Source organism: Conger conger, chromosome 14 (assembly GCF_963514075.1).
Source record: "Conger conger chromosome 14, fConCon1.1, whole genome shotgun sequence".
NCBI lineage: Eukaryota > Metazoa > Chordata > Actinopteri > Anguilliformes > Congridae > Conger > Conger conger.
The window spans coordinates 25043311-25070652 of NC_083773.1; the positions used below are offsets into that span (position 1 = coordinate 25043311).

A 27342-nucleotide genomic window follows, 5' to 3' on the forward strand; every position below is an offset into this window, starting at 1 on the left:
ATATTATTTATATTTCAGTCTTACATAAAAAGGCGGGTGGAGATTGAGAAAGACATTTCTGAAATTATGTATAGAACAGTAATAGAAAATATGTATATTTTAATGGTTACATTGAGTCTAATTGTGTATTTCTATTTTCCAATATACATGAACCTGTTTGTCTTTCAGCATGCTAACTGACAGACACCACTTGTGCCTTAATTGCTAGCTACAACCACAGAGCAAATGGAAATGTATATATTTTTGTAATTGGTCTTTTGCAAAATAAAATGTGATATTTTGCAAGAAGCTGTATTTAGCCTTTATTATCTTTCAATGTATTTTGTGTTCTCATATCAGGTATGTAAATGTATATACGTCTCGTTAAATCCATGACAGTGCATTTTAAAATAAAATTAAGCTTTGACAATTGGCTGCAATGTTACAGCAATCCAACTGTCAAACGTCAATGTGCCAATCGTAGACTGGCCAGCAGTTCTGCATGCTGTCACAGAATTTATAGAGATGGAAGCAATTTTAAAACAGAAAATACAGGATGTCCACATCTCATCACAAACATATACTGGTGATGTAATGTGGATTATAATTATGAACAGTTTTCATACAAAGGCTGCTTAACTCAAATGTACAAGAGAGGTTCTCTAAAAGCATGCTGAAAATAAAAATGTAAACACAAGCTTGGACAGCTCCGTTGCAGTGTAGCCGTACTGTGGATATTCTGATTAAATCTATTTATAGTGTATTTAAGGATGCAGTCCAGCGTTGGCATCAATGACGCGAGGCTGCGCAGAAAGGTCATCGCCTTCTCTCCGTTGCTAGGTCACAAGCGTCAACACAAAGCGAATAGAATGGCGACGAACTTTTCGGCAAACCAGGTAATCACTGTTTTTTTTTCCCCACAATAATAGGATGCATTTTGCTGGATAATACATGAAACTAGCGATACTTTCGGTTTTGGGTTTTTTACTTTTCGTAATAATTTTAGCTCAATTAATTGATAGCCGACAAGGCTACGCAAACCAAAAAAAAATAGTTAGTCCAGCTTTAACGTTTCCATTTAGCTCTGGAAATTATTTCCCCCATATCTAACCACGTTATTATTTTATTTGGTCTAGTTAGTCTCGTTTTTTCCAGGTAATGTCAGCATATCAGTCGATTTTTTTTTTTAAACTGTGATTCAACTCATATTTTTCTTTCAGTATGAAAATGCTTTCAGATCACAGAAACTGCAGAACTGGACCATACCCAAGCAATTTAAAGAGGTACGTTTGCGTACATATTCACGTAAAAAGTAACATAAAAAGTTCATAACAAGGCTTTCGTTCGTTAAAAATTTAATAAAGACCTCGACAGAAGTGGCTTACCATAAAATGTGTAATCTCAGAGACCCACGTTTGCGGATGGTCACACAACGTTCATTGCCACAGACCGGGGACATCTTCTCCCAGGCGTGAAGGTACGCGTGAACTCTAACGTATCTCGCCTGCAGTGAAATGTCATGGAAAAAATGTCATTAGCCTACGACCAACACCCCTACACCCCCGACAAAGTTCCAGAAAAAACTGCTTTTATTCATATTATACAAAACCGAAATTTAAAGGAAACATTTTTGTCAAGTAGCTACATGGAATTTCACAGATTAATTATGCTTTGTAAATATATATTTTCTGGGGTTTTTTTGCTGATTGATTTTCAGATTAAAGTTAATTACAGTGGGGATGGATATTATGACTCATGATTTATTTAGCATATCAGTATAACTTTAGCATATCGAATTCTTGGTAAATTGGTTGTAGCATGTAACACTGAAGTTGTGTGAATAATGCGCGTCCCCGACAGCGTGCGACTCATGCGAGCACGTTCGTTGGCACGTGGGACCTGCCACGTAAGATCTCTCCCACCTACATCAATCCCACTGCCCGCTCACTGGATGGTCAGGAACGACTCAGGTGCTGGAGCATGAACCAAGGGCACAGCAAGAGAAGAAGCTTCAAGTGTCGTGAAGAGGCTCCAAAATCACCGGAGAATGCAGTAAATGTGGGTATTTCACACTTTAAATATGCATTTAATATGCATGGTGATATATAAAATGTTTGCATTTTAATATTGGGCACATGACAATCAAATATGAAAAAATATCTCCACATCTCTCTTTTCTTGGGAGGAAAAAAAGACAAACGTTTTCCCCCAAACACAGTGCATTACAACCATAGAGAGCCCTAAAAAATGAGTTGTATTCCATCTCATGTGCATCTCAATGTGCGAAAATTCCATGTATTCAATTGGAATTGGGTGTCATGTATCCCAGCATGTTTTCTTATCAATTTATTACGGCTGTGCGTTTAACTTGAAAGACTGCAGTACCAAGAACAACCATTGAAAATGTTGAAATAATAGTAATGTAATAGTAATAGTAACTCGTAGGTAAATCACCTGGGTTTTTTTTTCTTCTTTTTTTTCACCAAACATTCACCAATTCGCTTTGTGATACTTTAAAGACATAAAAGCATTTGTCGTTTTCAAGGATACCCTCCCCGACCAACCTGAGAGTCAGGAGATCCCGGAGGTGTTGCCTCAGCTTGAAGCTGCCCCTACCTCACCAAGGCCAGTGTCCCAGCCAAGGTCCGCATCTGCAAACCAGCAGGAGGAAAACCAGGAGCCACAGGCCTCCGACAACCTCTGCCCAGACGCTGAATGAACAAAAGGAAAAATTATTTTGTCATATTTAGATTATCCTGTGCAGAGATGTACCATTAACCAACTAATAGCAGACATTTCCGAGCTTGGTAGTGTTTGTTGTATTGTAAACTCTCACCTGATGGATGTCTTTTTGAAAAGAAAAAAAAAAGAAAAAGAAAAAAGCTGTCATTCATTTGCTAGCTAGAGGACCGGTTAGCTGGCCTGCTAGCCAATTGAAAGCCTGTCCATATATGCAGAATACTTGTATCAGAGAATTATGTTGCAAATAAAGTTAGGTGTATTGGGAATTCAGTAGTTGTGAGTATATAATCATTTGCTCAATTACAATGAAACATTGTATTTCTATAGCAAATTCATGTTGCTTTACAGTAAAGGGTGGGGGAACTCACCTCAACAGGGAGCCATTTGGCAAGGGAAACATTCAAAACCCATCAGCTGAGCGGGAGGGAATCAGGCCACTTAAACTGGGGGAGGATTAGGTGGCTAGTTTATGAAAGGCAGGCTGGGAATTTTCTAGGCAGAGCCCAATAAGTAGCACAAGATCATGAACAATGATCCTGATCAGGAACACAGCGAGTCCTACACTGAACCCCATCAGCACATTGGGGCATGCAAGCTTTTCACACAAAACAAAAAAGATTAAGTTCAGTGAAATTATTATTTTATTCAGTTTTTTGAGAATACATTTCTTAGAGTTGTACTGACACTGAATGTAATTATCAATTAATATACAGGTACAAATACGCACACTGCACACAGTCTCCCTCTTGGTCAAGATCAAACCAAAAAAATATTAAAACTGAAAACCATTTTAGTGATTCAGTAAGGCCAATAATCTTGAAGGTGGCATTTTGATTATTTACGGAAAAGTGTGCGGAACCGAAAGAGATTACATACTGGTTATTTTCATGTGGACTTGATATAAAAATAAAGTGCTCTGCACAGATCCCCAAATGAGTATGTCCACCTGTTTTGTGTATCTCGGACTAGAGAATATGTGCCTTTTAATAAACCATTAACAGCTCCACTCATCCAACACATCTGTGATTGCTTTGGCAACAAAGGACATAAAAAAGGAAATGTATCAAAAAATGATAAACACCTTCTGAACATATATACATTTACAAAACTAGCCAAAGATGGTGAGGAGTACCCATCTTTGTCTGGTCTTCATATCTGCTTTATCATAGATCCTCCTTGAACTTAAATGTCTGGGTAAAATGAAAGTCCTCCTCATGCCATGTAATATTTTTCATTTCCACTCCATTAAGCCTCTATATGGTTCCACATTAAGAGCAAGACAAATGGCTGAATTTACTCAATGAAGCATCCACTTTACTGAGTATGTCCAAGCATATTCCCAGCTCTAAAGGTGGACAGATGAAGGCGTAATGGAGCATGGAAGAGAGCTGAATGTATTCACTCAGTCAAGCACCTACATTATTCAACTGTATAATACAGCATTTGAAATGGATCTCACCCAACTGCAATTGTACTCTGATATAACCCATTAAAACTCAAACAGGCCCCCACAAACTAAAATTCATAATGTACAACATACGTAATAGATATCTGCTTCATAACTTACTTTAATCCATTATGGAAAAATAAGATAATCTAATGTTGAGTCCTGTGGCTGCATCCAAACTGCTTTCATCTGGAAGCCTACTGTCATTTCTTGGAAGAACCCCACACAAAAATCCCATCAACATAATATTAGTCTCACAAACATATAAATTAAAACACAAAATAAAATATTTGCCTCCACGTACACCTTAACAAATCTGAAAAACCTGCTGGGAAACCTGTACTTATTTCACTAATGCTTAGAGTAAATTATACAATGAACATTATTCCAATGTGTTCACATTGTACAAGGAGACGGCATTCAAGCACTCAGTTGCATGTGACTTCAGGGAAGTCAGCCACATGACACGATGGACAGGTGTTTGCAATGGAAACATTGCAGGAGAACTTCCTCCCCAGGCCTTTCAGTGCATGCACAGAGCACGGCACCATTCTCTTCATTCTTGGGTCTGTACAAAATAAATGCTTAAAGGAAATACAATGGCGGCCGGAACACAGCCAGTTCCACTCTCTGCTAAACACAGGAAAAAAGCCAGGCATTCAAAACCTATTCACGCTCCACAGATTTTAAAGAGTTTAAAGTGTGCTCAAAATAGTCTGAGCCACTCTCTCCACAAACATTTCCTGCAACTCCTCCCCAGCAAGCCCACATTTCTTTTTCTTTTTTCTTTCTCTTTCTCTTTCTCACTCTCACACACACACACTCACACACACACACACACACACACACACACACACACACACACACACACACACACACACACACACTCACACTCACGCGCACGCGCACACACACACACACACCATATACTCCGCATGCTCGGTCAGTTTACAATGCATCAGGACACCCTGGAAGAGTGGCTTATCCTCACAAACAAAATTCCAACTGGCTCCACTCTGCCATTTCAAACGGACCACTTGCTAAAGTCAGTCACAGACGAACCAGGTTGCAAATTTCCCCCAACTCAAAACACGACCAAAGGTCAGCCCCCCACGCGCCGTCATCTTCCGCGTTGGCGTTGGAACATCCGACGGAACGGCACACAGCCTCTCAGAGACTCCGGTCCTCCTTCGGGAAACCTGCGATGCATTCCGAAGGACACCCGCGCCCCTCACACTCCAGTCCTTCCCACGGCACAGTAACACGGCGAGGTTTGGAACACACATCCTGGAGATGTCATGCGCCTCTTTCCCGCGGAGCGCGGGAAGTGCCGCCTAGGAAATGTTCTCTCGGGCCCCTGCGGCGGCCCCTCCGGAGGCCAGGTTTCGGAGCAGCTTGCGCCGGCCGGCCTGGTAGTCCTCCTCGTCCACGTTGACCAGGAGCTTGATGGCCTCGTGGCCCACGGCCTGCTTGAGCGAGTCGGTGATGAACACGCCCTTCAGGGCCTCCAGCAGGGAGCCGTTGATGTAGTCGCGCCAGAAGGCGTCCAGGTAGGTGAGCTCGGAGAACTTGATGTCGCAGATGATGGAGCCCAGGTCGCGGGACTTCAGGATGGTGTTGGCCTGGTTGAAGCGCTCAAACTGCCTCTCCAGCGCCTCCTGCTTGTTGGAGAAGACGTTGCCCTGGAGCGCCGATTCGTGCTGGCAATACTCTGCGCGAACCCGGAGGCGAATATCTGGATAAGGGAAGGACAGTGCTGAGTTGCAACTCCAAGTTATTGTACATCATGCTGTGCAAAGTTTAACCAGGAATATTTTTTAATCAAGTAGTAAAGGCACAAGCCACATAGGAGACAGCTGCAACTAGATTATTTTATTCTTTAATAGGACAAATTCCACTCACATGATGACAAAAATCTTTTTTCTTGAACTTGCTTAAGCCTGCACCACCTCAGCTCCCCACCCCCTTACATATTTAAGCTTTAAAATAAGAATGTTCATTTACGTGGGATAAAGTGGTATGCTCTGAACTTGGGGTCACAGGAAAGCCATCTGAAAATGTATTTCCTAGTGCAAATTTCCCCCAATTTGCACAAGGAAATGGTAAATGGTAAATGGTTGGCATTTATATAACGCCTTTATCCAAAGCGCTGTACAATTGATGCTTCTCATTCACCCAGTCATGCACACGCTCACACACTGACGGCGATTGGCTGCCATGCAAGGCACCGACCAGCTCGTCAGGAGAATTTGGGGGTTAGGTGACTTGCCCAAGGACACTTCGACACAGCCCGGGCGGGGGATCGAACCGGCAACCCTCCAACTGCCAGACGACTGCTCTTACCGCCTGAGCCATGTGGCCCCAATATAAACCTAAAACACCTCTGCTGAGGAGCGGTTGTCTAAGTAGCACTTGACAGCTCCTTATTGTTGAGCAGAGACCTAGCACAGACCTAACATGGCTCCCACATCCTTGCACTTCAGTCTGAATAGCATGAGCATACCAGAGGCCTCAATGCTACCACAAAGGAATGGAATGGGCCCTCACCACAGGTCTGCTTCTCCCTGCAGTCTGCAGCAGTGTGGGACCTCTTCCTCTTGCGGCTGGGCAGTAAGGGGCCAGGCTTGGCCCTTGGGGGGCACACCTGGGGGCCGGACGGGGAGCAGCAGATGACTGGCTGGGAGCCTGTTTGGGAGGAGGAAAGTTCACATTGCTGTATGAATATCACAGAATGATAGGCATGCTTAAAGAAGAGAGGGAAGGTATGGAGCATTGGATCAAAGCAGAATTATTTTCTATCCCTGTATACAGTTAGCCCCAAACATACTCTGTGAAACAGTTTACTTTCATAAGCCACAGTACACTGCAGTGCAATACAGGCAGATTTAAGTAAGTGTTAGATATTGAGAATAGAGAAGTAATAAATTACATTACAAATGAAACAGAAACAGTGTTATTATTAGCACAGTATGGCCATGGCAAACTAGTAAGCTACCGTGAATGCTTATACAACAGTAAGTAACTCGCCGGCGCTCGATGAAACGGGTCCATTGTATCTTCAGGTCAAAATCTTAAGTGTTTTTACAGAGAAACTTGCAAATACCTAGCATTATTTTACAATTGCCAAATATTCAAACATTGTGCAAAAACAGTGGGTACCTTCACATGCTCATTCATATTCCATTATTTTTCAGAATAAGTTCAGTCATGTAAACAGAATATTCATGCAAACGGCATATTAAATTAAGAGTGTATGGGACGTACAGTTTTAGATTTAATCGAACACGGCTGCATGTAAACTGTTGTATTAAAAGCTTACTCATTTCTCAGAAACCATGAAAACATCTTATTTGGAATATTGTCAAATTTGGAATAATCCCAAAAATCTGAATAATTGTGTGCATGTAAACATAGTCATCAATGATTTAGGTAAACTAGCCAAAAGCAACTCTGTTAGTTTGTAAAGTTCTCCCCCCCAACCAAGCCCAGTCTGACCAGTTCTCCTGTGTGGTGGGGCCCTCCTGCTCTCTCCTCCACACCGAGGAGACAGGTAACGCACCGACGTTTCCTCTAAGTATTTGTCCACCGGATCTGGGCAAACTGAAAAACAGTAGGAGGCATTGATAAGTCACTGATGTGAACTATGAAATCAGCACAACGTTTTAACAGAAAGGGGAAGAATTGGTCTGTTTAACAGCAATGCCATTTAAAATGACAAGCATGCATATCTTCTAATATTAGAGCTACCACAACAGTTATTGAAATTTTAAGGGAGCCATTTCCAACTAAGCGGATTAAATTTCAACTGTTTAAGCCTCGCAGCTTAAATAAAAAAGCTTCACTTGCTGATTGAAAAAATACATTAGAGAAAATACCAGTTCATATTCTGTGGCAGGAAATTGTATTACAAAATAAGTGGATATACTCAAATTCCCTCTTCTTCAAATAGGCTGATATGATTCATAGCTCTCCAAATATTCAAAAAGCACAAAAACACCAAAAACAGTCTCACAGTATTCAAAACACAGAAAACAGTCAGCTCCTGTTTGCCAGCAGTGAGCAAAGGCCAAATTGAGTAACCACGCCAGAGTTAAGCTTGCTTCCTCAAAATTCAATAAAACAGTTGGGAGGGCGTGAGCTACAGGAAGCATTTGTTACAATTTAGACAGCAGAGGGAAAGTGTGCATTTGTTACAATTTAGACAGCAAAGAAGTGTGCTTCACCCAGATGCTGATCCAAGCTGCCGCCACCTTACTTCAGTATCAAGTGCCTTTGCTGTCCGTTACAAATACATCCCCCTATTGCTAAATCCCATGCATCGCTTCTGTTGCAGTCCTGTTTGTACTTGTACCTGACCAGAGACAAACTTCATGTGTATTTTGACAACCTATACAACCTGGCCAACTGGTATACCCAGTAGGCCAAGATTGCTTGACAGAATTTATACAGAACTGACATCACAGTTTCTTACTAGAAGTTCAAACTAAATGGGATCATTTTAATGCACGGGACAGCCCTACAGCTGTCACTAATCACAAATGTAAAGGCTGGTCTGGGCGGGCCAGCAGACTCACCAGCCTGTCTCTTCCTGAGAGTGACGTAGGGCAGCAGGTCATGGCGTGTGATGATGCGGAGCAGCTGGAGAACGTGCCGGAAGTTGGTCTCGTCACAGCGTCCCTGCCTCTCGAGGGCCAGCAGGAAGTCCTGTCCGCTGCGGATGCCCCCTCGTTCGTACTCGTCGATAACATCCACAAACAGGAAGGAGAGCACCCGGACATCGCGGTGGGTCAGCTGAGCCCCCACGATGTCGAACATTCGGTGCAGAGAGTAGAGTCCGTAGGCACTGTCCACTGCCTCTTCGGGCCAGGGCTCCAGGCGACCCGTTGACCTCCGTAACGATGACGATGAGGACAGCGGCACGAGGCCGGCTCTCTGAGGCCCTGTTGTGTGGGAATTTTCCGGGGATAAGGAAGAGGCCATGCCTCCCATGCTGGCACCTCTGTTGGTGGAAGATCCCGCAGAGCAGCCTGGGGTAGAGTCCAATGGCTGTGTGAGTGACCTGCCCTGACTGCCTGACAGGTTTCTGGTGATGAGCAGGCGAGGGTTGGTGTTAGCTGGGGGTAGAGGATGCTGCTGTGATGTCATCACTCAGGGCCAGGCTAGGCTGAGGGGAGCAGGGTGCAGGGCACACAGAAACACCCAGATGTTGCTTCAGGTCAAATCACTTCATTGACTTTAAGTTCACCAAATAAACGCGTGCCTTCATTCCAGAACAATGTTCCTTGGCCAATTATCTGTAGAGGCAGGTCACAGAAGGTTAAAAAAAACAAAACAAAAAAACAGATGTGAACCTACCACCATATCAGTGCATTGCATGCGCTCTAATTTAGTTCATTTGTTTCTCTGTGACGAAATGTAGGCTAGTGCTGTTGTATTGTTGACTTACAAGGTAAGTTTTCCCTCACACCCATAACTCACAGCAATTCCCCGTCGCACAAACAACAGTACGTACAGACTAAAGAAATGTAGCTAGCTAACGTTACTTTTGGGAAGTGATGTCCAACTTCGATTACTAAACCGTCTACGTCGTGGTAAGCTTACCTATAGAGATCATTTTAAATAAATCGCGTCCCACATTCCCAGGACGAGTCTGGCAACACCACACGCTTGGGAACGTTAGCTAGCGACGCAAAAACAACAACCGCGATGAATGAATAATAAATGCATGGCTGCTAAGTTTGCAAAGCTCCCATCGTTGTTGGGTCTGGTGTTCCATCACGGGGAATGAAAGGCTTCAGGCAAACCTGCTTAAATGATGAAGCAACACTAACTGGAGCTGTGCGAGTGTCTCTTATGATCGAAAATTGTCTCAAATTGAATAGCAGTGTAGCTACACATGGGCCAATGGCTACTACAACATTAGCATATAGGCTAGCGAGTTAACGAACAAGCAAGCAAACAGAGCTGCAAGGCATATGTAAGATAGCTAAGTTACCACCTTTGTTTTTAAATGTCGCAACCCTCGAAGTGTGCCAGTGCGCAAATAAAATAAACATGACGCTAATATAAGAGAATATGCATTTAAATGAGAACTTACGTGTACATTCATCCAAAGGACATTCAATTTAGGCCAACTTTGTTTCTTGTATCGCCGGCTTGGCCGATTGCTAGCCGGCTCTTTAGTTAGCCTAGCTTTCAAGCCAAGGTAAGATGGTAATAAACTCTCCTCAATTTCCTGGGGTTAGTTCGTAGATATAAGCAAGCAACCGATAAACTACAAAAATATGTAGTTATATCAAACATTCTATATCACTGACCAAAAAAAACGTTCAATTTTAGCTGTATTTACCGTTGGCTATATATTATGCGTTACGTTAACGCTGACAGTTCAGCTGCTAACTAGCTGGCTAGCTAGCTATCCAACATTAGATAGTTTGATTTAGGAGCGACCGCTAGGTTTACAAAGACTGTTGAACGTCGGGGTTTCTTCGCTGGGGTAGCAAATATTTTCTGGGTGTCAAGAGAATGTCATTTTTCCTTGTTTTTCTAAAAACTACGCGACAACAAACGCATGCACGGCCATATTTGTTCCACAGTGGAAAAATGTTGAAACGACATCTGGGATGTGGTCAAACGGAGGTCAACATCCGGGAAACTACTTGGTTCCACCCAGGTTACAGCAAAAACGTGTTGCTCCCGCTAGTGTAGTGGAGGCTGTCGGACAGTACCATTGAATTGAAATATATTACAGTTCAATGGCCAGTGCTGAACTCAAATACAATTGAGCAAAATGCTCATTGTGATTTTCACTGTTGAAAATACATTTAACTTTTTATTGTATTTAAAAATAAATAAATAAAACAAATGTGTTTTATAAATTAATATACCTTTTCCAACAAATACAAACAGGGAATAATTGTAATGAATGAACGTTGACATTTGGTCTGAAAAAAATCTGAACTTCTTGACCATGTCAGCATGCTTTTATGCATTTAGCAAATATATACAGTACTGTGCAAAAGTCTTAGGCACCTGTATAACATTCTGTACAGATAAAATTCTTTCAAAAATAATTCAATGAAAGGTCCTAAATAAACGTACTATCCATTTTACATTACATTTGAGTAATTTGGCAGAATAGTTAAGAAATGTATCAAATCAATATATTTTGTGACCTTCGGCATTAAAACTGCATCACATCTCTGAGATAGCCAAACGCTGTCCTGCAGCTCTATAAGACAATCAGCAGGGAGGTTGTTCCAAGCATGTTGGAGAACTTGCCACAGTTCTTATGCAGACTTTGGTTGGCTCCTTGCTTCTGATCTCAGACAGCCTTGATCAAGTTTTTCTGTAAAAAAAAATAGTCAATTGCTTACAGTAATATGTTTTTAAAATGAAGTACAAAACTGTTTTGGAAAATGAATATTTTGAAATCTCAAATGTGTTCTCAAATGTGTTCTTTTATACACACAGAAAAAAATAAACACACACATAATTAGTCATATTGTCTACTTATCTCATATTGGTTTTTAAGTATATAGCAAAACAAAAACATTTCACTCTACTGTTCTAATATTTTTGAACCCTCATTTAAACGGTATGTTTTAAACAGGCATATATTATCTGACTGGACTTGACCATCTTAAATATTTATGCTGATGGACAAGTGATTGTACCACTGGGGAAAGAGAGAAGAGAATGGTGAGGTGTATGAGTCAGCATTACTAATGAATCAATCTCAGACAGTTTATTACAGATGGAAGGAGAGCTACCCTGAAGCTAACAAGAAACATATTGAAAATGCAGTATGGAATAGAAGTGAGCTAGCAAGTCACTCTCCCATTAATCTTCCGTCCTGAATTATGCAGACTAGGGAGGACCTTTTGAGGGTATGAAAGCTTGCACTACTTCCTACAAGCTTATTGCATCATACTGCAACAAATGGACAGTCATCTGGGACTTCATGTCAATTACTGTAATGTTTAACAATGAAAATACACTCACCGAGCACTTTATTAGGAACATTATTTCTTTGTTTATTACACCTACTTATTCATGCAATTATCTAATCAGCCAATCGTGTGGCAGCAGTGCAATGCATACAATAATGTAGATACGGTCAGGAGCATCAGTTAATGTTCACATCAACCATCAGAATTGGAAAAAAATATGATCTAAGTGACTTTGACCGTGAAATGATTGTTGGTGGCAGACAGGTTGGTTTGAGGATCTGAGAAACTGCCGAGTTTGCAAAGAATGGTGCAAAAAAAACAAAAAATCCAGTGAGCAGCAGTTCTGCAGACAGAAACACCTTTTTAATGAGAGATGTCAGAGGAGAATGGCCAGGCTGGTCAAAGCTGACAGGAAGGTTACAGTACGCAAATAATCACACATTACAATAGTGGTATGCAGAAGAGCATCTCTGAACACACAACGCATCATAACTTTTAAGTGGATAGGCTACAGCAGTAGAAGTATGAAAATATGTCTAATAAATACCTAATAAAGTGTATATTTCTAATTCTAGTCTTATACTAATCTATAATTCTATTTTTATCTATTCTAATTCTAATCTGAGTTTAATACAGGCTGTACAGGCTCTCTTCCATATAACATAAGCAAAGCTGGTGAGTTAATATATTTATGCATTTTGGAAAATACAGGAGCAAACTGAAGGAGCTGTTAAAATACATTTTATTTGTATGTTTCAACATAAAATAAGACTCTAAAGCAGAATACTCTGAGGTTTGCACATTCACATGAGAAACTGAATATGCCTTATGACAATAAACATTGGCTAAATTACATTTCATCTGGCCACAAAATTAACTTAAGAGGAAAATGACCTGATTTTCTAAATATAGAAACATATTAGATATATCTAAATATATCTAAACTGAATACTTAACAGTTCTAATGGGTGTTATATTTTGCCTTTTCCTTAAGACTTTTGGTTGATATATAAATATTGGCTTATAAATAGACTAGCGCATTAAGAGCATTAAATAGAAAGTGACCTCACAAATTGAACTGGGTGAAATATTATAGTCAACTGAAATAATGGGATTTTCTTGTCCTTCTAACTGAATTGGTTATTTTCCATGTCTCCATTATTTCATTTTTAATACATAGCATTTAGGAAGAGGTCTGGTCTCTCCCGAATCACACTTTAAAGTAACAAAATTATATATTATTCTATCTTGTTCTTCAGTTTAATTTGTAATACAGCATATACTCCACTTAACAGGGTTGGAGGTATCTTCAGTTGTTTAATTTATAATACAGAATACTTTCAACTTAACAGGGATGCAGCTAAAGTGTAAATATTCAGCTCTTTAAAGTTAAGGCATCCTAGGGACCAGACATTTATTTGATGGATCACACACAAGCCCTGACCAAAAATGTTGATTCACCAAATGTGAAGTCAAAGTGCAGAAAGGGGCGCTAATCCAACACTGATGACACTGTCCTGAACAAATCTGATAAGGATACATTTTCTTTACATTTGAAAATTTGTTCCCCAAGAAAGTTACACAGCAATAGGTTATCTACCATGGACTCGATCTTTATACACCTGATTTGTAATGTCACTAACCTGTTCCTTCAACTTGCCGAAGAATTGGCAGAATGAGACTTTACATGAAACAGCACAGCAAAAAGCTTCATCATTTAAAATAATTTTTAATTTGGCCTGACATAAATCACATATGCAGCATTATTACATGTGAGGACTCATCAAGAGGGTTGTTGATGATTGAAACGGTCATTCAGAAGTTAAGGCCAAATTTCCGTCTTGGCATTATTAAAACAATCCACATGGTCAGCATTATTTTCTTAGCTTAATTTGTTATTCTATAGAATTTACACCCTATCTCAAACAAAAGTCATGAGATCTACAATCAAACACAGAATCAAAAAATAAACATTGTTTCACTACTCTTAGCATACTCAGTAGATTTCTAGATATATATTTCCAACAAGTGTAGTAGAGCATAACCCATCTTTAATGATGAAGTTTAAAACCTAAACTGGGCAATTCTCATTTTATTTTGAACGGAACACTGATGATGGCAGAGTGGTTTAATTCATCCCAAAATGGGAGGAACTTCCATGTGTTGTGGGCCACAAACTCAAACTCAATCATAACAAGTTTTCTGTCCTTAAAAACTTCCAAAGCAATATTTAATTGGTACCACATGATATCAATTGTATTGAAAAAAACTCAAACTATCACATTTATCCATCCCCGGTTATTTCACTACCACTACCTCTGAAGTTAAAAACCTTGGTGTCATTATTGAGTCTACCCTCTCATTTGACACTCACATAAAAAACATCACCAAAACAGCTTTCTTCCACCTCAAAAACATTTCCAAACTCCGCCCCTCACTTAACCCCACCGCTGCTGAGACTCTCATCCATGCATTCATAACCTCCAGACTTGATTACTGTAACGCCCTTCTCTTTGGTATCTCAGCAAAGAGATTAAACAGACTCCAATACATTCAAAATTCCGCTGCAAGAGTTCTCACCCGCACTAGGCCCTGGCAACACATCACTCCCATCCTCCATCAACTACACTGGCTCCCTGTGCAATACTGTATTCAATTCAAAATCATTCTACTTGTTTTCAAAGCCCAACATAATCTTGCACCCTCTTATCTTTCAAACCTCCTGACCCCATACCAACCAACCCGCACCCTACGCTCCACAAATACCCACCTCCTGCTCACCCCCACTGCACATCTCTGTTCTATGGGTGACAGGGCGTTTAGTGTAGCTGGCCCCAAACTCTGGAACTCCCTCCCACTTGCACTACGGAAAATCACCTCACTGTCCACCTTCAAATCCAAGCTCAAAACTCACCTTTTCACTCTTGCTTTTCCTCCCTACTCCTAACTGACCCCTCCATCTCACTCTCGCCATGTCCCATCCTATTGTTGTTTGTTGTTTTATATACTTCATTTTATTGTCTACATTTTTGTGTCTTTTAATAAGTGTACAGTGTCTGTCCCTATATGTTGTTTTATGACTGCCACTTGCCACTACTGTACCGTGTCCTTGGGTGACGCGAAAGGCGCTTTAAATAAAATGTATTATTATTATTATTATTATAGCTCAACCCATTTTAGAGTTCACATCACTCTACAACAATCCTGTCACATGAGAGGCACATAAAGATTGAGCATGACGATTTCTCTTTACAAAAACAAACCCATACAACCATAATTTTAACATAAACATTATACCGGTATAGTGAAGTCTTGTGCAACTCAAAGCAAAAACACAAATATTTCCAAAATGGATATGCAAAATGGATATGCAAGTACAGTACTTCAAACAAATAATGACTAAAACTGTCAAGTATGTTCAATGTATAAACTTGTCCAGTTATTAGATTTTTCACAGATTTCACTGTTTAACATCACAGTATAGCATCGTCTCAATATGTCCCTCAACAATGCAGAATGTGGCTCCCTCCATAATTTGTTCTGATGATGGAACTTCAATAAGGTGGCTTTTTTGTAATGGAATCTGTTCAAAAGCAAAGGATCAGTGTACTGGTGAGAATAACTCAAGAGAACTGGGCATGTATCGTATGTCATAATAAAAATCCCCCCAGATTATTATATTAAAAACAACTACTACATTTCTTCAGTTATCTACACAGCTAATCAGAAGACCTACTGTATATGAAATGACAGCATTCCAGCATTGCAATAACCATGTATTCTAAAACTTGATTTGTACAAGGTTGTTTCTAAGTTCTAAATTCAAATCACTTTCATTGATTGCTTAATCATCTACTTCTTTGAATATTCTGATTGTCTCTAACTAAAATAAAATCACAGTCCACTGAAACACCACACATTGTATGCTTCGGGAATATTTTGCAAGAAAACAGCAAAAAAATATATCAATATCAATACATATCTGAGAAATTATTTATAAAGAGCTAACAAACCGATGCACACAAATATAAATTGTACATCTACGAGAAAAAAGGCACAGAAACACAAACCCACATTTTGGGGGTAAACAGCAAATTTTGGCAGCAGCTTTGTTGGAGGAAAACAGAAGACTTGCACCGGTAAAAGAGTGTCTGTTTCCATATGGTACCTCTGGATAACAATGAGTCTTCCTCTTCAGGGTAAAGGTCAAATCCAATAACCACAGACAAGACAAAAAAAAGTAGACAGTACTTTTTACCTCGCATTCCAGCACCACACCACCCATTTGAACTGTTCTAATGTTGACTTGTTCATTTCCAGCAATTTCCCTGGGAGAATTGGTGTAGTTGGTGTTGCAATTACCACTTGGTGTAGTTAATTTCAACATCCTTCCATTCCTGTGTACAAATAGGTGAAAAAGAGGCTGGACAAAAAAATAAAATTAATTAATAAATAAAAAAAACCTTTTTTTGTTCAGTACTCTTTGCCATGTCTTCATGAGTTAAACACACAGGATAACTGCAAGTTATAGTCAGGAGACGGAGGTGGAGTTCACAGCATAACAGCATCTTTTTTCTCAGTCCCAGGCAGCCTCTATTTTACCACCCCCCTCTCCCCAGTGGTCTTATTGGCCCATTCCCCATGGGCACGATGTGTTTTTTGAGCGCTGTCTGTGGGCACAGCCTTTTCTGTTAGTTTGGTTGGAGGCGGAGTTATTTTTCTTGGAGGTGGACCCTTCTTGAGGGGATGGTGAGGGTCCTCCCCAATGTTGACAGACAGGTTGGTGTACAGAGGTTCTAGCTGCTTGGATAGCAGTTCATAGGTGAGGGAGTTGAGACCATCGGAGCGCCAGTTTATTCTGGTCCGCTTCAGCAGGTCAAACCTAGAAGGGAAGAGATGGGGAGGGAAAGAACAGGAACCGTGAGAAAAGAGTAAGGCCTGTCTGCCCTATTCTTACAGGCGGTTGTTTTAAATTCAGAAGCCTCTCCCCCTTCTTGTTAAGATTTTGTTCCAGGAAAGATGTTTATGAAAACACACATTTGGGGAATGCAGATGTTGTAAATATTCACATTTTCTAAAAAGAGAAAATAATTTTTTGTTAAGAAGCTCACATTACAATTGAAAAGGCAGCAGGAAGGCTTGTGACCACAGTCTCCATACCTGCGTGGGTTCTGCTCGTTACCCTTATCACCTTTGTGTTTGATCATTTTGTAGTGGCCCACTGACACAGAGGGCCGGACCATCTTCATCCCGGACAGACGCACCCTAGATGGAGACACACAGGGACAAGGACAGAAAGAACGGTGTAAAGAAAAGAAGAACCAAAAAGAGTGAAGAGGGAAAATGGTGTCCAAGTGGAAATTAAGTGAAAATGAAGACAAAGTAGGATTACAAAAATAAAACAACAACTGGAATCAATGACATCTTGTGAGGTCTTGAACACTCATAGTGGAGCCAAAATCTTTGTTTTACATGTATGTCTCCAGGTGCAGGCACATGTCAAATATTTGAAACTCCACTCCAGATTATTCTTTGTGTAGAGGTTAATCTCTGGTCCTGATGTTCTCACTACTATCTGCATTGATTCCCACGAGCACTAAATATTTGAACGCACAATTTTTGCATCAAATACCAAGAGTGCTGGGCATTCAGGTGTGAACTTTTCATTTTCAAGAAATTTTCAATTTGCAGAGCAGTTTATATTCAGGTTCAAAAATCAAACCTCCGATCTGTAAATAATTCAGTTAAAGTGCAGAATTTGGTTATACGAGATAATGTTCAACAGACAGGTAAGTCAACAGAAAGAATTACCAGACTTTAACATGTCTTTCTTCTGTTCTTTCTCATTCTGTAATCAAATTACTCTGTTATCCAATTAATCTAATGTAATCTAATTTTATCTCGTGTTAACTGTATTGTGTGAGAGAATATGCGGTCAAATAAAATTCTAAATTAACAATAAATAAATAAATAATAATACTGACAAAGAGGAGGTGAATCTCAAATGACCATGAAAATGGGTAATGTGGCCCATAGTCTGGCATTGATCCTGACCCTGCCAGTACTGACTGTGGAAAGCTTATAATTGGCTATAGTGCCATTCAGGGAGGGAGTGTTTCAATGGGCCTGCAGGAGCACCAAGTGCAGTCTTCTCCTGCATACACTGTACAGCTTAGGTGACGGACTGGGAGATGGGAAGTACTGACAGCTAGAGAACACACATTTTAAAAGAGAGTACAAGCTTTTCTCTCCGCTTATAAATTGAGGCTGCAGCAGCCATGAGAGAGGTCTATTAAATTATTACAAAGCATCACAGATTTGGAAGAAAAGAAAATTCACAGATAAATTGCTTTAAAAGGACTGGAGAATATACTTCAGAAGTTAATGCCTTGTAGACAGACCAACCTGATTTTACATGATCACACATACTGACCTTTCTGGAGGTGTGTGGATGGAAAGAAAGAGTGGTAGTGATGGAAATGGGAGAAAAACAAGAAAATGAGCCATGAAAACAAAGGCACAAGCTCAGAAAATGGACAGGGGTGGAAAAAGGGAAAAAAAGGAAGAAAAAAATGCAATGCAACACTCCTCTCATCAAGTTAATCTATTCATCCATCCGTCTGTCTTTCTATTCGCAAGTCCTTGTTTTTCTCCCCTGCCGATGAGTGCATTTATGGCATCTGTCCATTATCCCCTCATCGTATCTGCGCATTGTCTCTCTGGGGCCGGCTTCAGTCCGGCTGCTCACCTGGTGGCGATGTCATCGTCCTCCCCGCCCCAGCCCCAGTATTGGTTGGGGAAGCCGTTCATCCTGAGGTACTGATCAGGGGTCACTGCAGACACCCCTCCGAAATACTGGGAGTATGGCAACCTGCATGGGACCAGGGGCAAGAGAGCAAAATCCGTGGTTACATGGCTAGAGACACTGAAGAAGGTCAATGTTTAATGGTAGCAACACACTATCTACAGCTAGCACTTCAATCTTCAATCCTCCGTTATGACCAATGTAACAACATTCACCGTGATGTTTTGGGGAGCGGGGGGACTCCTTAGTGGCGCATCAATCTGAGTCATTATTTCATAGTGCAGTGAAGTGCTCTATACTTCTGTCCTGACTATGTCAGGGCAGCCCCATGGGGCCACATATTACTAGCCATAGTGGCAATCAGAGAGGGAGCTTTTCATAGGAGCTGACACTTTTATCCTAAATGACTTACAGTTGATTAGCCTAAGCAGAGGACAATCCCCCCTGGAGGATTAAGGGCATTGCTGAAGGGCCCAACTGTGCAGATCTTATCATGGCTACATCAGAGCTCTCAGTCATGTACCTGGGCCACTAGGCTACAGGCATGGAGACATGCAGTCTCCAGAGCACGCCTGGGTTTGAAAGCACTCTCCTGAATTTACAGTATGGAGGATACAGCAACGATATAACCAGCCAATGATGATTTGGGTCTCACAAATTGGGAGAAAGGAAGGAAAAATTTATGAAAAACAAAACTGAGAAGCGTAGGCGTAACGGAACCTGTAATGGAACTTGTCCATGGCCACAGACAGGTGCGTGGGGTACTTGGGGTGGCAGGTGTAGCTGTTGTGGTCATTCTCCGGGAGAAGGTCCACATCATGGAGAAACAGGCAGCTCCAGTCCTCCTCTCGCAGAGCCTCCCGTACTCCCACGTTTAGCAGCTTGGCGCGGTTAAAGGTTGAGTTTCCCATCTGGAAGCAGAGCATACAAAATAAAGAAAATATGAATTTTCCATAGATATATAGCCGGTTTATGAACCGCAAATGATCTTATGCACATTTTTAATTAGTTAAACTACATAAAACTAATATTATTACAACTAGAATACACCAACCTACAATTAATGAATCAAAAATGAATTAATGTTTTTATTTAGCAGGTATGACATTTTATTTGTTTATGTTCGATGCATTTACACACATTTATTGCTGCAGATACTCCCTTGAGATGATAAGAGGAGGAATAGGCCTGAGACCTGGTGTACGATGTAGATGCTGTAATGCAGCTGTTGCCTCTGCAGGAAGGGGTGGAGGTGGTAGAGCAGAGAGCGCAGATGTGCCTGCCTATTGCGGTAAGGCACCACAATGGCGGTATGGTGGCGGGGCTCACAGTCAGGGGGGCGGTACCGGCCCCCTAGGGTCACCAGGGGGTTCTTTTCCTGAATCTCTTCCAAGGAGAGGGGAGAGGACAGGCGCACAGACACCGGGCCGACTTAAAAACAGAGGGGGAAAAGAACCAGGGACAGAGTTTAGTGTTAAGACATGTCATGTGTGAAAAAATGGAAATGCTAGGGGTAGGGAAACTGAAATGAAATGTAGTGAAAGCTAACTAAGGCCCTCTAAAATAACTACATCTAAATAAATCTATTTAACAAACTAACTGCTTCATTAAAGGACGGTCAAGTCAAACCACGGTCAGGCATTTTCTGTGGAGAACATTGGACCGGACTGGCTGTAAAGGACACCCCCATCTGGCATCGATGAGACAAAAAGATGGAAATGCAAGAAATTACGAACAAAATAAAAACAGTAAACAGGAGTGCAAAGAAACTGTGCCTGGCTACACGGAACATAACTCACAACATGTCAGCCTGAGATGAGAATGTACTGTTCTACACACAAATGGAGAGACACTGATGAGCTCCGAAAACAAAGTCCCACCTAGAAGAGGAGACGGTAAGTGGCAGTCCTTCAGTTGCTCTCCCTTCCCGGGGGCACCAGTGTGGGCGGGCAGCAGTGCCCCCAGATGGCTGAGGTTGGTGTAGACATCGTGGGGGTGCGCATAGTCAAACTCGGAATCAGCAGAGTGAACCAGGACCGAGACCAGGCCCCGGAATCCTCCAAGAGAAAAGTAAACTACGAAGGCAAACTGGAAACCGACCAGAAGGGCTAGGGTGCAGGGGGAGTCGAGAGGCCGGCCGAAACAGAACATGGTGCAGAGGGCGAGCTAAGGCGTGAGGGCGGGTGGGGCACAAAGGGCTGGCTCAACGAGGAATATAAACATATACACGTGGGAAGTAGTGATAGTATCAGACTAATAACAGCACAGACGGGACCAAATAAGTAACAGAGCAGGAGAAGGAGAATCGAAAGAGGGAGGACAAGATGTGGAGAAGGGAGGAGACAGGAGGAGCTAAGTTGTGGCTTTCCTAACTGAGAAAATACCACGTTAAGGGGGAACTGGGAAAGGAGGTGGGAGTTCAAATGACAAGAAATGAACCGTGGGAAGTTGGAGAGGGAGACGGGAGAGGAAGAGGGGGAATTGGATGAGAAAAGATTAGGGGAAGTCAGTTCAGCAGTCTGACAAAACACATCTCAAGATATCAGTGCAAGACAGAGCGTGGATTCTCCAGAGCTGGAGAGGCCCGATTATCTCAGGATCAGATATACTCTGAAAGAGATGTGAAATAAGAACGAGGTTAGAGACTGACAGGCAGATTCAGGAAACACTTTCTGAATCATCATTGACAATATTTACCAAACACACCAAATGCCATTTGTCTGCATTACACTAAAAGAAAACCTACTCTTTTGCTCAATTATAGTATTGCTCAATAAACAAAATCAAAGTTCATGATATTCAGAGAGATGAAGTCCATGACATGAGACTGAGAAAATGCAATGTTGCTCAGCACCATCTGTATCCTCTAACCATACAGAGCTACTTTAAGTTTTGTACATCCTGCAGGCTTTCCATTCACCTGCTCAGTTTTTTTAAATTATGAAAGCACTCCTGCATAACTAACTGAGGCCCAACTGAGGGAAATATATTCTCATTATTTATATACAGCAGGGATGGCTAATTCTCAGTAATTCATATGAATGTAACAACTTTCTTCCCTGTGCTCTGTCTACAAGGCAAATGCAAGAAGGTCTTAATTATAGGAGCAATAATTAATTTAAAGTTTAAAAACATGTCCTCTCAAAATAGGTACCTGTAGAGTCACCACTGATCCACCCACATAGCTACATGCTGATGCGGCTATGCAAGCCTTTTTTTGTAATGGAGGTAGCCCCCTTTGCTGGTGTGCAGATACCTGTGTCCTGGTCCAAGCTGGTCTGGACAGGGTCAAAGCATTTCTCCCAGTGGGCAGCTCGCCTCCAGCAGAGCCCTTCTCACCTGGGTCATGTTCCAGTCTGAGAAAAGTACAGAAATGGGCCCCTGATTAAAAATATAGGGGCAGCCTATAGCTGAGTGGATCTGGACTGGGTTGGTGAAGAAAATTGTTGGTTCAAGCCCCAGTGTAGCCACAGAAAGATCTGTGCAGCTGTTGGGCCCTTGAGCAAGGCCCTTAAACCCAAATTGCTCCACAGGGGACTGGCCCCTGCTTAGGCTAATCACCTGTAAGTGGCTTTGGATAACATCCATCCATCCATCCATTATCTGAACCCGCTTATCCTGATCAGGGTCGCAGGGGGGCTGGAGCCTATCCCAGCATACATTGGGCGAAAGGCAGGAATACACCCTGGACAGGTCGCCAGTCCATCGCAGGGCACACACACCATTCACTCACACACTCATACCTACGGGCAATTTAGACTCTCCAATCAGCCTAACGTGCATGTCTTTGGACTGTGGGAGGAAACCGGAGTACCCGGAGGAAACCCACGCAGACACGGGGAGAACATGCAAACTCCGCACAGAGAGGCCCCGGCCGACGGGGATCCGAACCCAGGACCTCCTTGCTGTGAGGCGGCAGTGCTACCCACTGCACCATCCGTGCCGCCGCTTTGGATAACAGCGTCAGCTAAATAACTAATGTAATGTAATAATCAGCGCAAATGAAATCAGATACATGGTGCAAAGCAGAACTTTCATTTTAATTCAGCTTAGTTGTTTAATTGACAATGTATTTTAGTTGAGCCTCTATGAACACGGGGCTACTCTTCACTTCAATTGCAAGCACCTCATTTTAGGATAACAATATAAATTCCCTTTAAATCCTAAACAGATCTGTGCTTGCCCCCTTGTTGTGGTATATGTTTTGTAAATGTTTAGAAAGTAAATGAAAAAGGAAAGATAGGACTAAATAGTGGAAAAAAATACATGTCATCTTAATTTGTTCACTTTGGTCTGTAATGAGCAAGAAAGCATGTTTGATGATGAAAATGTGTAATTCAGCTAAGCTAGGCCATCATTTTGCCAAGGGTCAAGTGTTCATGTGAGCCATTCCACACTCCTCCATGGGCCCTGGCCACTTCAATGCAGGTGCACATTTTATATTCAAAGTCAAATTCAAATAAGCTTTATTGGCATGATAAGGGTACACTTTCACATTCACAAATATAACAGATAGGCAATAATAATTTAACTGGCGGTTTTATGTATCAGTCATAAAAAAAACATTATAAAGTGAAAATGTTCAGGTCAACCAATAAAATAACCAATAAAATAGGCTAACTATCATGTGCAACTATCAATTGAAGTTACACATTCTGCCATTTTATCCTATTACACTTGCTGTAATAAAATATAGATTTTTCCTTTTTGTGTATAATTTTGTTAGTACCTAAAATATAGGCAGTGCCCTGTGTGATTAGTTTTTCCCAGGGGGCATAGTGTGGATGACCTAACTTTTGACAACAAATACTCCTCTAACAACACGGCAGCATTCAGCTTAAGCAGGAAGTGTGTGTCAACTAATTGGGCAGTACTGCAGAGAATGTTCAAAAATAATGAGGCACAAAAACGCTCAGGCCAGCTCACACTCAGGCCAGCTCACAGTTCTATCCAATTTAAATTCAAAGTCAAACAACATATAGCTCTCTCTGAATCCCATGTTAAATTGCAGAAGGCTTCTGATCTTACAGAGGGACTAAAATTATAGGTTTTTGAGAATCCGTGGAAATCACAGAACAACAAAACATAATACAGTGCAATAAGTAAGCATTTGGACAGTGGTACAATTTCTGTTATTTTGGCTCTGTACTCCAGCACATTACATTTTAAATGAAACAATGTATAGGTTAAATTCACTCTCACCTTTAATTTGAGAGTATTTACATCCATATCAGGTAGCCCAATTCATTTTGAAATTGTGCACCATAGCCCCACCACTTTAGGGGAACAAAAGTAATTGGACAGTTTTCTTCTCAGTATTTGTATCTAATTAAGTCTCAGTACCTAGTCTTGATTCTAGGCTTTTGATTGCCTTCGAAGTCAAGTCATTGTTCATGGTGTTTGTCAACAGGACCAGAGTTGAACCAATGACAGTTGAGCCATTATGAAGCTGAACCAAACTGTTGAAGCAAGCACTGGAAAAAGTAGCTGTTATCAGAATGGTTTGAATTAAGATGAAAATTATGACAAATGGGCAAAATTACCTATTCATTACAATGCTGTTTTTCATTTCAGTTCTAAAGACATTGTTACAGCATCTTAAAGGAGATGCAGGAATTGTCAGGTGTCTCAAAGAACAAACACATAATATGTTGACAGGTTTCTGAATGGTAAACACATTTTTGGAACAGAACAGTTTAATCACACAATCATCCAAATAAGCATGGGTTTGGTCAAACAGTAAGTGCAATTTGTTATACATGTAATAGCCTACACAATTTCTCTGTGAATTATTAGTGAAAGCAAGTATGCACCAGCCAATTAAATGTTCCATTCATAAAAACGATTAAGTGAGAACACTGAACATACTCAAATGACCTTGTTTACTGAATTTTAAACTTGCAAAATGACCACACATAGCCTACAGAATATAAAGGATCAGGCTCTATCATTGTAGTTGCATCACATGTAGGCCTACATATTCACAAGAAAACAAAACTATGAATGTGACAAGCACAGTTGTAGCCAACAGAAAAAAGAAACATGAACATGCCCATATTAAACCAGCCAGTTCACAATTGCTGCATTCTAGAGGTTCAGGAAATCACAGCCTATCTGGGATCTAAACTCGTCTCTGGTGGCAGCTTTGATGCAGAGAAATGACTCCCAAATTGTGTCCGGTTATAGCAACACATTGGGGCATGAGAAGGGCATGCACTATTAAAGAATTCTAAAACCAGCAAATATAACCTCCCCAGTAGGCTATTGTCTGTAAGGTGGGAAAAGTCAGTCAACAGTCAAAGCTTCAGGTTTTTCTTAAAATAAGTATGTGCTACAAGAAAGTAAAAGCATCCTGAAAGCAAAGTGAGCAATTCGATTTATTATACTTTTAATTTATATCTGGAGGTTTAACACCACTTAAGTTGAACAATACAAGGGATACTGCAGCGATGTCCCACCCAAGTTTCAAGACTGCAACCCTCAGGTTTAAACACCATCCACGCTACAGCCCTGCTCCTTAATTCAATCAATTGTTGCAACGATAGGCACGCTGTCTGCACACGGTATAAGCATATGCTACATATTTGCGCTGAGACTGAAGAACCCGTGATGCTCAGGTTCAACGTTAAGTAAACACACGATTTTGCTAGACGTAACGCCAATGGTGGCATTTCCCTAAACCATCAAGCTAAACTGTTAGCAGTCCAGCGAGCGTTTTAAGACACTTTACACAGCGGAATGATAACCAATTCTTATTAATAACCATAGAGGAGAAAGCCAGAGATTCACCAAGTGAACAACTTCAATTGATCATTTTCGGGTGACTATTTCATAAAATATTCCATTTGGTCAGCAAAACGCTATTGACAAGAGAAACAGAGCATTGTACTGTAGCTGCGTCAACAATCAAAAGGGTCGCGTCAGATTAGCCTATGTAGGCTATGCGTTTCATAGATGACAAAAAAACAACAAATGTAAATTGTTCGGATTGGTAATGAACGTTATCAAGCCTGTGCTCTTCATTAGGATTGTTGTGAATTATCTGTGTGAGTTGTTTCCCCATTCGCATTGCATGTTTACAGCGTTAGCTTCATTATAAAATACCTTTCACTTAGCCATCATTGTCTTCCTGCAAGATTCCAAATCTCTCGCAACATAGAAAAGAAAAAGGCCAGTCTTAAAATGCGCATTTGATAAAAAGGATATTACCTCTTTCCGCGTGTTCCTTCTTGTCGTCCACTGCTGAAATCCCCTGGTATTGCTTCATGTATCGCTGTTCTTTGCTTTCCTACCACATCGGCGATTCACACAAACCATCTCTAATCTGTTATCCCCATCCCTCTATGCAGGGAGCAGGAGTGGTAGCGGTGCCCAGTAACCGACATATTGAGGGGCAGAGATGACGTGCATTGTGGAGCAGAGCTAGTTTTCGGAAATGACTACAATTAGCCAGCTAGCCACCATGTTTAACCACCCGGCAAGAAAATGAAAAACGTCGGTTTATACTCAGTATAGAAAAAATTATGGCGTCTACCGCAACTAGGTTATTCCGTATCACCAAAGAACTGTCTGTGGGTAGCACCGACGATTTATAGCACGAGTGTTACGTCGATGTATGTCAAACGGCGTAGTTTTTATAAGGTAGGCTAGTAAAAAAATTAATAGGCTAAAGCATAGCGTAACCACGCAGATGAGTTGTGACCCTACATTTTGCAGGATCACAGTCTAAAATAACAAACATTGAAGATTCTCCTATTTTTTGTATTCACCTCAGTATTCAATTGTATTTACGAAAATATAATAATATTTATCAGATAAATTAAATGTTGGAAATATAGGCCTCTAGGTGATAGCATAAAAGCAAGTGATTGTTCTGAACAAAATAACTAAGTGTATTGTGTGGTGTGTTGCTTGAAAGTACTTGCAAGTCTCAAATAAATTGTACTTTGTGTGGTGTTCAATGCAGACATTATAATATTTTATTTTATATTATAAAATATATAGGCTACTAATTATGTTATCACATCCATCCATCATATGTTCATTTTATATTATGGATTTTGTGTCAACATAATTTATATCAGCAGTAGTAAGAGCTTTTCCTGGATTATCTCCGATATTGTGTCGTCTCTCACGGTCACTGTTCGTGGTGACTCGCTAATCCCTGGTCAGATGTTTAGATGGAATCTGCAAATATAACCCCTTACTTAAAAAAACATAACAATGAGCATAGAGAAGACCCAAGATAAAGTACTGTTTTAATGACCATGCCAAATATATTTCTAAAAACGACGCAAGAAAACATTAACCACTTTGCAGTTATTCTGCATTTTATATAATAATCTGCCGCTGATCAATGTTGTTAACTGCTCCGTTTTATAAAGTAGCCTACAGTGAAAAAGAACAGACAGCTACAT

The 27342-nt window shown here is 40.9% G+C and overlaps 3 protein-coding genes across 6 annotated transcripts; 1 reads left to right on the top strand and 2 right to left on the bottom strand.

Moving 5' to 3' along the window:
- The first annotated feature begins 800 nt into the window (after positions 1–800).
- On the top strand, positions 801–3631 carry cfap126 (cilia and flagella associated protein 126). The gene is made up of 5 exons (XM_061219823.1): positions 801–875; positions 1200–1262; positions 1385–1456; positions 1840–2037; positions 2525–3631. Exons 1-5 carry the CDS (start codon positions 849–851, stop codon positions 2696–2698), a joined length of 534 nt encoding a protein of 177 aa, XP_061075807.1. The 5' UTR covers positions 801–848; the 3' UTR covers positions 2699–3631.
- LOC133110010 (death effector domain-containing protein-like) lies at positions 3345–10768 on the bottom strand. The gene is made up of 5 exons (XM_061219822.1): positions 10266–10768; positions 8743–9462; positions 7664–7768; positions 6716–6853; positions 3345–5903 (listed from the first exon to the last, which is right to left on the bottom strand). The coding sequence occupies exons 2-5, from the start codon at positions 9311–9313 to the stop codon at positions 5503–5505; spliced, it is 1215 nt and encodes a 404-aa protein (XP_061075806.1). The 5' UTR covers positions 9314–9462; positions 10266–10768; the 3' UTR covers positions 3345–5502.
- Positions 10769–12845: 2077 nt separating this feature from the next.
- b4galt3 (UDP-Gal:betaGlcNAc beta 1,4- galactosyltransferase, polypeptide 3) lies at positions 12846–26563 on the bottom strand. 4 transcript variants are annotated; one of them, XR_009704832.1, is made up of 9 exons: positions 26135–26563; positions 22182–22281; positions 20806–21535; positions 20121–20356; positions 19646–19836; positions 18869–18991; positions 17281–17385; positions 16379–17002; positions 12846–15703 (listed from the first exon to the last, which is right to left on the bottom strand). XR_009704832.1 is itself a non-coding variant. In XM_061220165.1 (8 exons), the coding sequence occupies exons 3-8, from the start codon at positions 21074–21076 to the stop codon at positions 16714–16716; spliced, it is 1215 nt and encodes a 404-aa protein (XP_061076149.1). In that variant the 5' UTR covers positions 21077–21535; positions 22182–22281; positions 26135–26563; the 3' UTR covers positions 12846–16713. The 4 variants fall into 4 exon arrangements, 2 of the variants coding, with proteins under 2 accessions (XP_061076149.1, XP_061076150.1); XR_009704831.1 differs by having other exon boundaries at positions 16195–17002; XM_061220165.1 differs by having other exon boundaries at positions 12846–17002.
- Between the last annotated feature and the right edge of the window lie 779 nt (positions 26564–27342).